General features: G+C 35.0%; 1 protein-coding gene across 3 annotated transcripts in view; it reads left to right on the top strand.

Moving 5' to 3' along the window:
- Positions 1 to 14896, top strand: part of CBLB (Cbl proto-oncogene B) — a 226173-nt gene that overhangs the window by 9684 nt on the left and 201593 nt on the right. For all 3 annotated transcript variants that reach the window (XM_079767368.1, XM_079767367.1, XM_079767369.1), the window contains exon 3: positions 6268 to 6518. In XM_079767368.1, coding sequence (XP_079623494.1) covers positions 6268 to 6518 — 251 coding nt within the window. The remainder of the gene's footprint in view (positions 1 to 6267; positions 6519 to 14896) is intronic.

A 14896-nucleotide genomic window follows, 5' to 3' on the forward strand; every position in this document is an offset into this window, starting at 1 on the left:
AATTCAAATGACAAGACCTGTTGGCAGTGATAACCACTCCAGGTGTTAGACAAGTGGTCAGACCAGACCTTGGTTCAGCAACCTCTGTACTCAACTTCTGGCCAAGAAAGAGTTCAGAGCCAAGACTCAAACTATCAAACTATAAGAGAACATTTATGTGGAAAGTCAGAGAGGAAGAAGAAGTGAGCTCTATAAGAAATAGGCTCAGGAAATAAGTTACAAAGGTAAAAGAAGGGCCTTGGAGCTTAGGAGAGAGAAAGCTAAAGGTGCCTGGCCTGGGGGGAGCAAAGGGGAACATGAAGAGCATGGGTGTGCTTCTGGGAGGGACAGTGTGCTGGGTTCTCTGTCCTAAGGGCTTTTAAGGGTGGAGACTTTAGGGGAGGTCCCAGGGGGAGGATCTCAATAGAATATTCATCAGCTTTCCAGGTGTCTCCTTTCAGGGTCGTGGTTGATTGGTTGGCACCAGGGCAGGGGGTCATTAGTCAATGCATCTGGTCCTGAGGCCAGCCATGCATCCCTTGTCTGGTTTGCTGCTTTTCTGGTCCTGGAGCTGAAACACAACTGAAGTCTAGATGTTATCCCTAGGGGTTAGTGCAAGGGTTTGTTTGGGGGTTGTATGAAGTTATCCTTCTGCCTCTTGTTCCTCCTCTAAGGTGGTCTAAAACCACATGACTAGCAATAGGCCAGGGGAGGAAAGGTCAGGGGAGAGTCTGAACTGTATTACTAGTATATGCTAGAACAGGAAAGGTTATCTAGGGGCGAGGTCCTTGTTTTCCCAGTTTTGCCTGATGCCAGGCACTTGGGGCTTTTAGCCCTGGTGACCTGTACTTGGCCCATCATCTTTGTTCTGCTCATGTCTAACTGCCTACCAAAAACCCAAACTACTTATAGATGCTTTTTATCATGATGATGTACTTTTATGTAACTGTAATACAGAACCTCTTACAACATTTACATGAGAAGCAGAGACAAGGCATTCTTTCAGGCTTTCCATATTGTCTTTAAAAATGGTTATTTCACTTTGTGGGTACATTACTTGATTTAATATAACTGAATGCCCCATGAAGTGAGGTGTTTTCGTAATGAAAGTCTGCTACCATATAGACACAGTTTCTTACTGTTGAAGTTTCCATTTGGTTCAGTATACTTTCTTTCATACATTGTAGGGGCTGATTTGACCTTGTTTGCAAGAAATATGTTGGGTGACCTAATACCTCTTTGTTACCTATTGGTTGGAAATTTTAATTAAGGCAAAGTCAGGAAACTCTTTAAATGCAAGTGTTCCAAGAATAATTAATGGGTTTTAAAATTCTTGTAAATTCTGTATTTATATTTGTGCTTTTGCTTTGATATGATTGAATATAAATTTTTATGTATGTGTATACATATTCATGTATCTATTGAAATATATATACAGTATGTACAGATTAGACATATATTTTTATGTATGTCAATGCGGACATATACAGAGAGATCTGCTTAAAATTCTTTACATACATTTAAACAAATACACCGGGCAGTTGTTTACTGTAATGGAGAGAGTGCCTGACTCTCAATTAGGTTCCATTTCTGTGTTTTAGTATTGTCATCTCAAAGGAGGGAGTTAGTCTTGATGATCCCCAAGGTCCTCTTTAGCTAGCTCTAAAATCCTTTGAGTCAGTGACTATAATGCAATTTTTAGCCTAATTCCAATACTAAGTGTTTTGCCTTTTAGTTCAAAAGCAAAGAGTAATGTTGCTAATGAACTAATGCTTTCATGTTTCAGTCGGTGCCCTAAAAAGTTCATCATTGTAAAATGTGACTGCAGATTTGTTCTTTGGGTAAGCTCTTCTGTGTTGGGACCACTTTCATTCTAGGGAGTGACTTGGGTACTTCTAGAAGAGGTCAAAATTGCTCGAATATGAACTTGAACCTTGTGGTGAGCTTGATTTTTCTTCTTAATATACTGCTTTATGAAAAGCAATTTTTCTTTCCCTGGCTTTGGCAGTCTTTGCACATAACAGGCACTCAATAAATATTTATTGAATTGAATTGAATTTGACCTTTTTAGAAGGCATAGTCCTGGTGTAGGGTTATTCATTTTCAGCAGGAGCTGTCATAAACCAGAATTTAATACTAATCCACCTGATGAACTTCATGCTCAGCAGCATATGGTAGCTCAGCATTGTATGCTGCACTTTCCTCAGTGCAAATTTAGAAAACTGTGTGACCTGTAAGGGCCTGATGAACTGACTCTAGCCAATTTCAAATATACTTGCACCACTCACCCATGGGTTTTCTGTGTCCCCATGGTTTTGAATGAGTGCATTGACTCTACTCTTCACACACTGTGCACTCTGCTTCCTCTCAAGCCTTTGCACACCCTTTGCCTGGAATATTCCTTTTACAAATTTCGGTATGCCTTTCTTAAGGCTCCCATGTAACACTTCATATATTCCTGTTTTGCAGTGCTCAAATTCTCCTGCATTTCTTTTCTAAGCCACTAGTCCTTTTCACTACAAAACTCACAGATCTGTGATTTCTTTCTTTCTATATTCCCTAGTGTCTGAAACAATGCCTGACACAAAGGTTTGTAAAATTAAAAAATGGGTCCCAAAGTTCATGTAAATTTGCAAACGGAATAAAATAAAAATGTAAATGAGTTTAGCCAGGGATCATTGATTATATGTCTGATACTAATTAAATTATGATATAGGTAGAAAGAAGATCAGCCTGAGATTCAGAAGATGCAGGCTCTTGTGCTGGATTAATGACTTCTTAATAGTCCCTTAATCTTTGTAGTTCTTAGTTGCTTTATCTGAAAATGAATGGATTGGACAGGATCTTTACTAAGATCCCTTAGAGCAGAATTGCCTGGCTCCTAAGTTAATTATAGAGAACTAGGTCTCTTCTGCCAGACTCCTTGAGGCAGGAAGTATCTTCTAATCATCTGTAATTTCCTGGCACAAAGCTTAGTACCTGGTATATAGTAGTTATTCAAACAATATTACTGAATGAAACAATAAATTCCCAGAGAGAATTACAATTTAAATAAAGCAAATGAGAAAAAGATTAGGTAGATAATAGTTAATTAAAAATGTGTAACATTTAAAAGAATCTATTAAAGAACAGTTATTTGGAATGTCTGAAAAAAGTACCTGGGAGAAATTTTTTATTTATCAGTTAAAATATTCAACAATAGAGGAAATGAATTTGCAATTGCCCAGTCCCCTAACTACAAGTTAATAATTTTTTAAACTGTAACATGTTGTACCAAGTTTTATGTGCTGAAATTAAACTGCTCCTGGAGGATGTTGGTAGAGATATTTTTGAAATTTGTATATACTTCTGATACCATTTTTTAGTTTTAAGAATTGAAAAACTGTATCTTATTTCAACTAGAATTTCTTAAATCATTGACATATTTGTGACTTCCTCAGACTTTAGGGCAGTTTTTACATTTAAACTATGCCTATACCTTTGGTTTATTGATTTGAATATTAGTGTAGTTTAATCATGAAAATAGGGAAGTTATATAATCATACTATTTATGTATTTTATATATAATATATATATATATATATATATATATATATATATATATATATATACACATATATAGTATTCCAGAATTAATTAACCAAGTCATCTGTATATCCATTTATTAGTTCTGTACTATATGCTAGACAACTCTGTTTTGGGCATTGTATACAAAGAGGAGGAAGATATGAAGATGCTCTCAGTGAATGTGACAAATGGTTGTCTTAAGTTAGGGGCTCATGCTTGATAGTTTGAGGAAGATTTTTCTCCCCATAAAAAAATTATATGGTTTTTATTTTAAAAAAGCAAGAGAGATAATAAGTTTAAGAGTACACTTTTTCATTTGTTTTTTTCTTGAGTTTTTAAAAAATTTTAATTAATTTTTAGAGAGAGATGAAGGGAGAGGGAGAGAGAAAGAGAAACATTGATGTCAAGTGTGGAACATCGAGCTGTTGCCTCCTACCAGGGATCTAGCCCACAACCTGGACACATGCCCTAACTGGGAATTGAACCAGCAACCTTTTGGTGCACGCCATGACATCCAACCAACTGAGTTACATTGTCCAGGGCTCCTTGTTTTTTTGTTTGTGGTTCTTGAAAGTATTATTATTCAACTGCTTTCTATTTGGCCAAGGCATTTTTATGAGTATCCAGCAGTGGATGCAAGTTTTGCGGAATCTGAAATTTGGAGGGGTCCTTTTAATTTAAAAAAAAATATATAAAAGTATAAATACAAAATTGGATATGAAGGTCAATTTTCTTTGAACAATAAAGTTACAAGTCATACTTTACAAGTATGAGAAATTCACAAACATCAGGGAATTTCCACTCTGTACATTTTATACTTTGATTCTCTTACATTGTCCACAGTTGTGAGTACCACTGGGCACACTCAGATGACCCGATTTGACCTGGACCTTCCTGCTCCTATGCTGGGCTAGTCAGCATTGTGGGCACTTAAAGTATTACTGAAGCCATTCTTTTATTACAACTGCTGGCAGTAATTTAATTCTAGAAGTGACTGTGCACTTCACATGTACCTTCCACTAAAGCTAAACTAAATGTATCTCCAGCCCAAATTCTAAATAGCCAGATTCCACAAATGCCCTTGGCTACTCCATTGCCAACCAACAGAAGGATACATGTGATGGAAGGAAAGTCATATTAGAAAAAGATGGCAGTCTTAGCCAGTTGTGTTTAAAATGTCTTGCTCTTGAGAATTTTACATAATAATAATAATAATAATAATAATGACCTTAGAAGAGAGCCAGGTGTATGAGGGACCCTCAAGTTTACTCTTCATTAGCTTTTCAGTAAATGTGCCTGTATGTGTACATTTTGCAAGTTCTCTCTATGTATGATCTTAAGCAATTCCCAGTGATTTAATTAAATAATCGGGTGGTTCCTTATACCCTGTCACAAGAACATGTGAAAGTGAATGTACTAGTTGAGTTACTATCTTTTCTTGCTAGCAGAAGGTATTTTCAGTTTTGCAGGCAGCCCTAAACACCCAGTGGTTGTGCAGCACCTGATGGAATGACTGAGTGGTTATACTGTAACACAGGTTTATAGGCATGGTAGATAATCTGGGGAGGTGGAAAAGACTCGTTCCAACCTGACACCATTTACTACCTAATAACTCAGTTATTAAAATTGCACTTATGTTTTATTCTCCCTAGGGTTAAGAACAATATATAAAACATTAATTAAAATCTATAAAAGCATTTTACCTAGGAGTTCAATGTAGTAAAATAATATATAGATATGAGACATTGGTTACCAGCAGAAGAGACTCATTTCCTCATTTTTATTTTAAAAAGAGAATGTTAGTGGTATGCAATAATTAATACCCTGGAGTTCTATTAAGCCATGAATAATGAGACATTGTAAAAGAGAGGATGAAAACTTTAGGACTTGAAAGTAAAGGTATGACCGAAATAAAAGTGAGCAAAAAAACAAAACAAACAAACAAACAAAAACCACCCAGAAAAAACCTTATGTACACAGACAACAGTATGGTGATTCCCGGAGGGAAAGGGGTTGGCGGAAGGTAGAACAAGGTAAAGGAGGAATAAATGGTGATAGAAGGAGACTTGACTTGGGGCCATGAACACACAATACAGTATACAGCTGATGTACTATAGAATTGTGCACCTGAAACCTATATACAGTAGGTCCTCGGGTTACGTTGGATATCTGTTCCTACGTGCGATGTAATGTGATTATCGCCATAAGTCGGAACCCACCTACATAAGCACCTACGTCACTCACAGGGAGCACATACACAGCAAGTAATGAAGTGAAACAGTAAAAAAAATTTAAAAGAAAGATAACAATTCCTGACCTTTACTTGTGGTAAATAAATAATAAAAAAACAAAACACATATGTACATACATTGAAATGATGGAACTTTTTTTTTATATAAATGGGAGATGGCGACATAACCACGAAATGACGTAAGTCGAGTCCAACGTAACCTGAGGACTGCCTGTAATTTTATTAACCAATGTCACCTCAATAAATTCAATAAAAAAAAAAAACTGAATAGTAGGAGAAGGAAATAGGTTTTAATTGTATTAAGATAGATACAGATATTTGTCAACTCTTTGTAGACTGGTGTTAATAATTTAAAGTCAAAATTCATACTATGGAAAGTGAAGAAATAGTACATAGTTTACTAAGTTTCTCTATAAAAGAAAGTATTTGTGGTTCATATGAAATGTTTTACTTTTGTCTTTGTTTTTTAGGTCAGACTGTGCCAAAATCCCAAACTTCAGTTGAAAAATAGCCCACCATATATACTTGATATTTTACCTGATACATATCAGCATTTACGACTTATATTGAATAAATATGATGACAACCAGAAACTTGCCCAACTCAGTGAGAATGAATATTTTAAAATCTACATTGATAGTCTAATGAAAAAGTCAAAGCGGGCCATAAGACTCTTTAAAGAAGGCAAGGAGAGGATGTACGAGGAGCAGTCACAGGACAGGTAAGACTATTTCAGATTTTATTTCTTAGTGTTAAGGTCATTTATGTTGCTTTTTGTTTCACAGGTAGCATAAATGTCAAAATGTGTTTACTTTGGGGAAATGCCATTTCAATTGTGTATTCACTTTTCACATTATCTAGATCTTGTAGTTTTACAAAAATTTGTGATAATAGCTAATTTGTGAGAGAGTGTTCTTATTTTTTAAAATAGATATTATATTTTAGAGCAGTTTTAGATTTATAGAAAAATTACTTGGAAAGTACCCTCTCTCCTATATGCAATTATTCCTATTATTAATATCTTGTATAGTGTGGTACATTTGTTACAGTTGATGAACCAATATTGATATAGAATTATTAACTAAAGTTCGTAGTTTGTATTAGCGTTCACTCTTTGTGTCGTACAGTTTTGTGGGTTTTGACAGATGTATAATGTCATGTAATTTCTAGCACAGTATCATCTTAGAATACTTTCACTGCTTATAAAATACCCTTTGCTCCTCAGTATGGTTTAACCCTCTTAGAAAATCATATTGTTGAAAGTATGTAATAATGTAATGTTTTCAGACTGGCTTCCTTCACTTAACAATATGCATTTAAGGTTCCCCCATGTCTTCATAGCTTGGTAGCTCATTTATTTTTATCACTAAATAATACTAATTACATGGGTATACCACAGTTTGCTTATTCATTGACTTGTTGATGGACATCTTGGTTCTAGTTTTTGGCAATTATTGATAAAACTGCTGTAATTATTCATATGCAGGTTTTTGTGTGGACATAAGCTTTCAGCTCTTTGAGTAAATACCTAGGAGCATGATTGCTTGATCTTATGGTAAGCTTATGTTTAGCTTTGTAAGAAATTCCTAAACTGTCTTCCGAAGTGGCTGTAATGTTTTACATTGCTACTGGTTTCCTATTGCTCCACATCCACCAGCATATGATATAGGAAACACTGTCTTTAAGATGGAATCTTGACTGAATGTGTGGGTGTGGTAGATGTGCGTGAGAGATGTAGCTTCCATTCTCATACTTGTCATTTAAGTGAGAAACTGGACTAGGGTGGAGGAGTCATCAACTGACTCCTTATTTTGTGGCCATAATTTTTGAATTAGAGACTCCTCATTAAAGCTTTGTTGTTTGGCTAATTTAATGTTAAATTTTATGATCTACCTTAAACCAAGTAAAGACTATAATAAATCATTTGATTTCTAGGATATTTTAAATATATTGGGAATATTCACTGATAGTGCTACTTAGATTTCCAAACTGAAAAACAAATACAGTATTAATTAAAATATATAATGTTTTAACATAATTAAGTTGAATTTCAGTTTAAGATAACCTCTGTGGATTTTCTTTTCCTTTTCTATATAGAAAAATCTCTAAGAAACCTCTAATGTTTCTTTCAGGTTGGAAAAATTAGCCTAATGAGACATATGATTGTATAGAGAAAATTAATTTACCTAGGTATGCAGACTCTGAATTTATCTGTAAATACCAGAATAACAAATAGTCCAGAGAGACTAAAACCATCTAATTTAAACATAGGAAAACCCTCTCCCAAATGTCAAATGGCATAAAGATTTACTTATTCATAATTTGCTCTCTAAATTAGTGATGAACCCTAACATAATCATAGTATTCTAGCCAATTATATAACTGTAGATTCATCACCTAATATTCTTGGATCACAGTTTACATATCTTGAAGGTGGTAAATCTTCCAATTGCCTTTTATTTTATTTTTATTTTTTAATTATTTTTTAAAAAATTCTTTATTGATTAAGGTATCACATATTTGTCCTCATCCCCCCATTCCCATCCCACACCCCTCCCCACACATGCCCCCACCCCCTTGTTGTCCTTAACCGCTGGTTAGGCTCATATGCTTGCACACAAGTCCTTTGGTTGATCTCTCCCCTTTACCCCCACTCTTCCCTACCCTCCCTCTGAGGCCCGACAGTCTGATCCATGCCTTCTTGTTTCTGGGTCTGTTCTTGTTCATCAGTCTATGTATGTATGCCTGAACCCTAGCCCCTTCTGAGGGAGATCTCCTGCCCCCATGGCTGCTTCGTGCTCCCCATGCCCAGCTCAGATCAGGACCCAGGTGACCGACAGAGACTTGGCCGACAGCAGCTGCCCTCTCACTCCAACAAGAATTGTTTGAGTTGCCTTGTACCCATGGTGTGGGGAAGTGGGTTTACGATATCTAAATCCAGCCTACCACCAGGAATGCTCAGGACCTACTCAAGAAGGCAAATAATCCCTTCCACCAATATTTACAGGGTAAAATAAGATTGTTGTTAGAGTAATAAATTTGACAGTAAAATAGTAGTCCAGTTTTCAGGCAAATTTAAATTGGCTAGTTGAAACAAGCGAATATTCTAGAAAAATTAATTGTACTGGACAAAAAGGTGTTCCTAAAGTGTTAACCAATTGCCTTTTAGCTTAAAGCTGTAAGACTGTTCCCCAGGACTGCCCAGGGCAGTTTGGATTGCCAGAAGGAGCCAGAAATAAGGTAGAGATGTATCATAGTGATTGTTTCTTCTTAGGCCTTTCAAGAATGGCCACGATTGTGAGATGCCAGATGTTTGTTTAAAACTATATTTTCACTTCGTAGTTCTACCATTGATCTAATAAAACTGAGTTTTTTCTAGAAATATCTTTACAGTTCTTATTCAGATTTAGTAGCCCTGAAATTCTTTCTGGTCCCTTAAAATTTACATTTTAGGGTATTAGGACAGTGAGAAGGTGTGTAACTTCTAGGTCAGGAATTTGAGTTGATTACAGTGTTTTAATTGGTTGTAGTAATATGTAATGTGGTAAACTTGTATCCCACATTTTACATCTTCTATAGTAACTTGAAACATTTGCTAACCCATTAGTTGTAAAAACTATTTCATTTATAAATTTTTATATTTGTGACTTTTTGTGTAGGAGCATATCATGGGGACTCTATAAATTTTGTTTGATTGTGTGTAGATTTCTATAGATGGTGATAGATTGCATAATGCTGACTGATTACATTGATACTACTCTTTAAATTCTGTGTTTTAAGTGTCTAAATTTTGTCACTCTTCTAAATTCAACCTTAAGACAAAGTTTATTAGTTTTTGTGCTTGTCTGGCATTCCTAGTTAGATTTTACTGTCATCCATCTCCCATATTCTGATAGTATTCTGTGTCCAGCTGTGTTTATATAAAATTTACATTTGATAAATATCTAATCATAATTCTTGGTCCATTGTAACAAGGACATAGATTTTTGACTTATGTGTCTTTTGGTAGTAATATGTTTTTACTCTCAATTCCAGATTCCCTTAGGATTCCAAATGCAAACTGAGGCTGAAATGTGCCATTGTATATGGGAGCGCTTGGGCATTTTGTTCTACAGAATATATAAAATACTGTAAAAAATGATTATAGTTGTTAGGCAATAGAGTATTCTATTTAGTAGAATGGCTGTTACATGTATGATACACTAATTATTGGGAATATTATAAATTCCCTAAACAATATATTTTTAATTCTACAAATGATGTCACTAAGGACATTAGTATTATTAGGTTAAAAATGTAGGACAGTTATAGTAGAAATATTAATTTGGAGTTCATTGTGTAAACCAGTATTTTCTCTAGTGATTTAGTACTTTATTGAAGAAAATTATGCTAGATGAGTATATGAATCAAAATGTTTATTTTAATGTTCCGGTTGTATCAAAAATAGACTCTGTGGATGCTTTAAATGTAAGGTTAATGGGTAAAATTCATGTATCAATTTTGAACTATTTCTGCTTTAACTGATTGTGAAAATATAAGTAGTCTGAATTTTTAAAGCAACTTAACATATATGTAATAAAAATACAAACAAATAGAAAGATAAATATAGCAAATGCCACAAAATGTATTCCTGTATAGAAGGCAAGAGGTAGAAAGTATAGATACATTTATTTACTACTGAAATAGGTCCTAAGGCACATAGTGCAAGCTTCTTGCTTTGAGAATAGGTGGAATAGTGACTTCTGTAGAGGCAGGCTGCATGCCTTGCTCGACTTTCACAGTAACCTCTTCCTTCTCTAGTATCACTTTTCCTCCATGGTTTTTTTCTTTTTTTCTTTTTTCTACTTATAATCGAACCTCTCCCTGAGCTAGTGCTTCTCCAACCGAGTGTCTAAACCATTCTGAGCTGGTATTTTTTTGGAAGAGTAATTCAGTGATTTTTGTCACACGTAACATTTTGTGCATATGTGTGGAGTGGGGGTTAGGGATCTTGTGGAGAAGGGGAAATTTATAGTTTGAAGCACAGAGAAGAAGACAAACTTATCTTATTGCTTAAAGTGTTAGTGGCAGAAGCAAATGGGTATGAAGGTAGTGATCGCTGACAAGTGTTAACACTGATGGAGATGCCTTTCTTTGGTGACTTGACTGGCAGTTTCATCAGATGACCATTTTAATAATAAAATGTACTTTTTTATATAAAAAGTTATGTATTAATCACTGGCTCTGCAAGGCCTGATGGTTGGGCACTGTTTTTAAGAACACCCAGAGGTGATGGCCCAATAATATTCAGATTTTCCATGTTTTAGAACTGTTTCAGTGAATCAGATGCTACAACCCATTTTTCCCTCCCACACTCTGGTTTACAACCACTGAAACAAAACCAGAAGTTGGCTGAGGTGTTAAATAGCTCTGTGTTTGATAACCTATCTGTAAAGAAAATAAAGACTTTTAAAATATTTGTGCCAGAGAGTGACACATAGATGTTGTGTTATTTTTTATGTCATTTCAAAGCCCTGGACCTTTTCTTGTGTACATGTGTTGTAGAAACAAATCATAGTTTGTATAGTTGGTATAATAATATTCACTCCAATTAAGGTGTTTTTTTACAAGTATTTTGTCATCAAAAAATTAGTTCTAGAAAAGGATAGCCTTTATTTAAAATCTTTCAGGAAAAAATTTTTCTCCACTGACCATTTGGCTGAAGAAAGGAAAATGTATAACCTGTTACATTAATAAAATGCCTTTCCTGCTAAAGGACTACAGATCACTTGGCTTGCTGTTTATATCTGTGTTGTAATTTATGAGTTAGTGTACCAAAAACATTGTGGAAGTGACATATTAAAGATACATGGTTCAGTTGAAAGTTGAATCAAAAACATTAGTTACAACAACAATAATAATAAAAGTGACAACAACACACAAAGCTGCAAACAAACCTACTTTCTTTCCTCATACCACTGTATGATAACATTGCTTTGGCCAAAGAATAATGTTGCATTAATTTAAATATTTATGTTTGTATAAACACAAAACATGCTGGTTATATCGTCATCGAAGTAGCTCTGAAATTCCTCATGGGTTTTCAGTTTAACCACATAAAGAGATTGACCTGTTTGCACAATGTGGGTTTTGTGTAATAGTTTTAATTACTACTGGACCTCATAGGTTAATGGCCTTGTTTGTAGTGTCACGTAGTTCCACATTTTCTCCTAGGCAGCTCTGTACATAGGAGCAGGAAGTGAGGAAAGAGTGCTGCTGAACTGAGTACAGCAATCTCACGGTCTGAGGCCATTTCTGCCCCAAGTGTCTTTGTGACCTTTGTTGGTTTCCTGACTCCAATCTGTTTTTTCAGCTTTTAAATTATTTTCTGGATATTCACCATATTTTTTGGCTCAGATATTTCATTCGACATCATAAAAGGAAGTTGTAGTTTGTTTCAGATGAATGCTGCTGTTGCTACATCAGTTTATAGTTTTTCAAATTCAGTAAGTTTATGGTAAAAATATTGTTTTTGTTATCACAGTAATTATTTGCAGGAGAATTAATCTTAGAATTATGTCTTTCTTTTTAAATAATTTGTGCACTAGCGGATATTTATTCTATGAAATATTTATTATACAGGAAAGGGAATGGCTTATACTCTTTAAAAATAATTTTACACTTTAAAAATTAACCTAGTCTATTTCTCTTTTTAATTTTACAAACGGTGAAAATTGCAGTTCTTTTGCATTTCATGGGATAAGTGCAAGTAGAAAAAAATGATTTTTTAATAAATCAAAATAGGTTATTGATGTTTTTTTGAACACAAGTATTTTAATGTAAATATACATAGTTACTATTTAACTTTTTTCTATATTTGTTTGTATCCTAGGCATTTTTTTCTATTTTAGCAGAAGATTAGAGGAATGAAAATATTACTTTTTAGTATTTTAAAATTACAATCTATAACTTGGATTCAGAGGAAAATACTAGTCAGTCCTTTTAAGTGGAAGTGTGTCTGCCAGGTAGGAAATGGGATTTTCTTTAGAAAACGTGAATATCTTCCTGACATTGATTTATCAGAAATGAGTAAAAAGTTTATTAAGTTTTGATAAGAATGCCTTTATTCATATTTCAGACATCTGGGAAATGTGAATATACTTTTCTAAAGTTTGGAAATGAAGGAGTTTATTTCTTTAACACACTATGAAAGTAGAGGCCACAAAAAAGTTATTTAGACAAATGTCAAATTAAACAAAGGGAGTCTGTGAGGGTGAGCAGGTGAGAACTTGCAGAATCTGACTGTTAAAGACTTCATGGCTAAATATCCATGCTTCTTTGCTAACCAGATACAAAGTAATTTTCTTGTTGATTTTCATGTAAGTAAAAAGTGAAAGGGGTTTCCCCAGCAGTTTCCATTTTGGGGTACAATTTCAAAATACAAAAGAATACAAGTTATTAGGTATAACTTTAAACTAAATCCATTGTTTTTAAATAAAATGTTTACATTTAATCCATTTATTTGCTATTTATTTTATTTACTTTTTTTCAGTCCTGTGTTAATACCATCCCCCAACTCCTGGTTTATTAGCTGTGAAAATTTTTATTGCAATGCATTTAATTTCCTTCCAAGTCAAATTATATATTATTGCACACATGATATTTTGATATTAAAATTGGAGATTTTTTTTCTTGCAGCATAGAGTTCATCAAATGTTTATAAATTCCTGAGAGTGATAACTATTATATTACTGTAAGCCAACTCACAAGACTCAAGTGAACTTGGCTTTATGGTTGAATACCTTTTATGTTTTCAGTCTTAAGGCAGCTTATTAAAATTGATGTTTTCCTTTCACTAAATATCTGGTGACATTCAAATTTGATAATTAAAATCCAGAAGTACTTAAGAAAGAATGCCTGTTTTTAGTTTCATCATAATAATACTCCCACAGAGAAAGTTGATGACTGATGTCTTTCAAGTGGCTGATTTGTTATTTAGTTAAAGAAAGCTCCTTTGGCAGTTTCTTACAAAACTAAATTAAAGTATGTTTATAAACCAGACAAGCTGCAGTGATAATCCTATAGCCCTGAGGAATGCTTGGAAATCTAGCCCTAGAAGCATCTTTGTGTGTGTGTGTGTGTTTCAGTGATTTAATGAAGAAGTGAAGTTTCCAGAAATTCAAACAGATTAGCATCAAGCACTAATTGAGCAGGTCATAAAAATTTAGTCCTGTCCTGTTTTGCGATACAGTGCTTCAGAAATACTCATTTTTCTAAGCCCGTTTTTAATATTAATCATTGGTATCTTTAAATTCATAGTTAAAACTTCAGTTCCTGTTTTAATTTGCATTTAAACACATATAGTTTTCAAGATTCACATGTGAGGTCATTACAGAATCCTATATAATAAAAGGCTAATATGCAAATTGACCGAACAGCGGAATGACTGGTCACTATGATGCGCACTGGACGCTCAATGAAGCGCCACAGGGGGAGCGCCACTCAGCCAGAAGCTGGGCTTATGGCTGGGGAGCGCAGCAGAGGGGGCAGGAGCCTCTCCCACCTCCGTGGCAGTGCTAAGGACCCCTTGGGGGATGTCCGCCTGCTGGCTTAGGCCCAGCTTAGCGGGGAACAGGCCTAAGCCTCCCCCAAGGGCTCCCGCACTGCGTGAGGGCGCAGGCCGGGCTGAGGCAAACCCCCTTCCCCCCAATCCTCAGTGCACGAATGTTATGCTCTGGACCTCTAGTTCAAATAATAAAGAGATTGAGATTGCCTTTGTTGTTTGGTTGGACCACTGAAGAACAAAAGGTGCTTCCAAGACTCTTTCCACTTCTGGTGGCCCCGGGCATCCAATGGCTTGTGGCAGCATAACTTCATGGTCTCTGTCATCACCTGGTGTTCTGCTCTCTGCATGTGTCCAAGTTTCTTCTTGTGCTCGCTTCATATACTAAAATTGGAATGATAGAAGATTAGCATGGCCCCTGCGCAAAGATGACATGCAAATTCGTGAAGTGTTCCATATTAAAAACAAACAAAACAAAAACAAATTTTTCTCTTCTTACAAGAATACCAGTTATATTGGATCAGCCTAGAATAATGACCCTGTCTTAACTTTACTAT

The sequence above is a fragment of the Cnephaeus nilssonii genome (assembly GCF_951640355.1).
Source record: "Cnephaeus nilssonii genome assembly, chromosome: 3".
In the NCBI taxonomy this organism is placed as follows: domain Eukaryota; kingdom Metazoa; phylum Chordata; class Mammalia; order Chiroptera; family Vespertilionidae; genus Cnephaeus; species Cnephaeus nilssonii.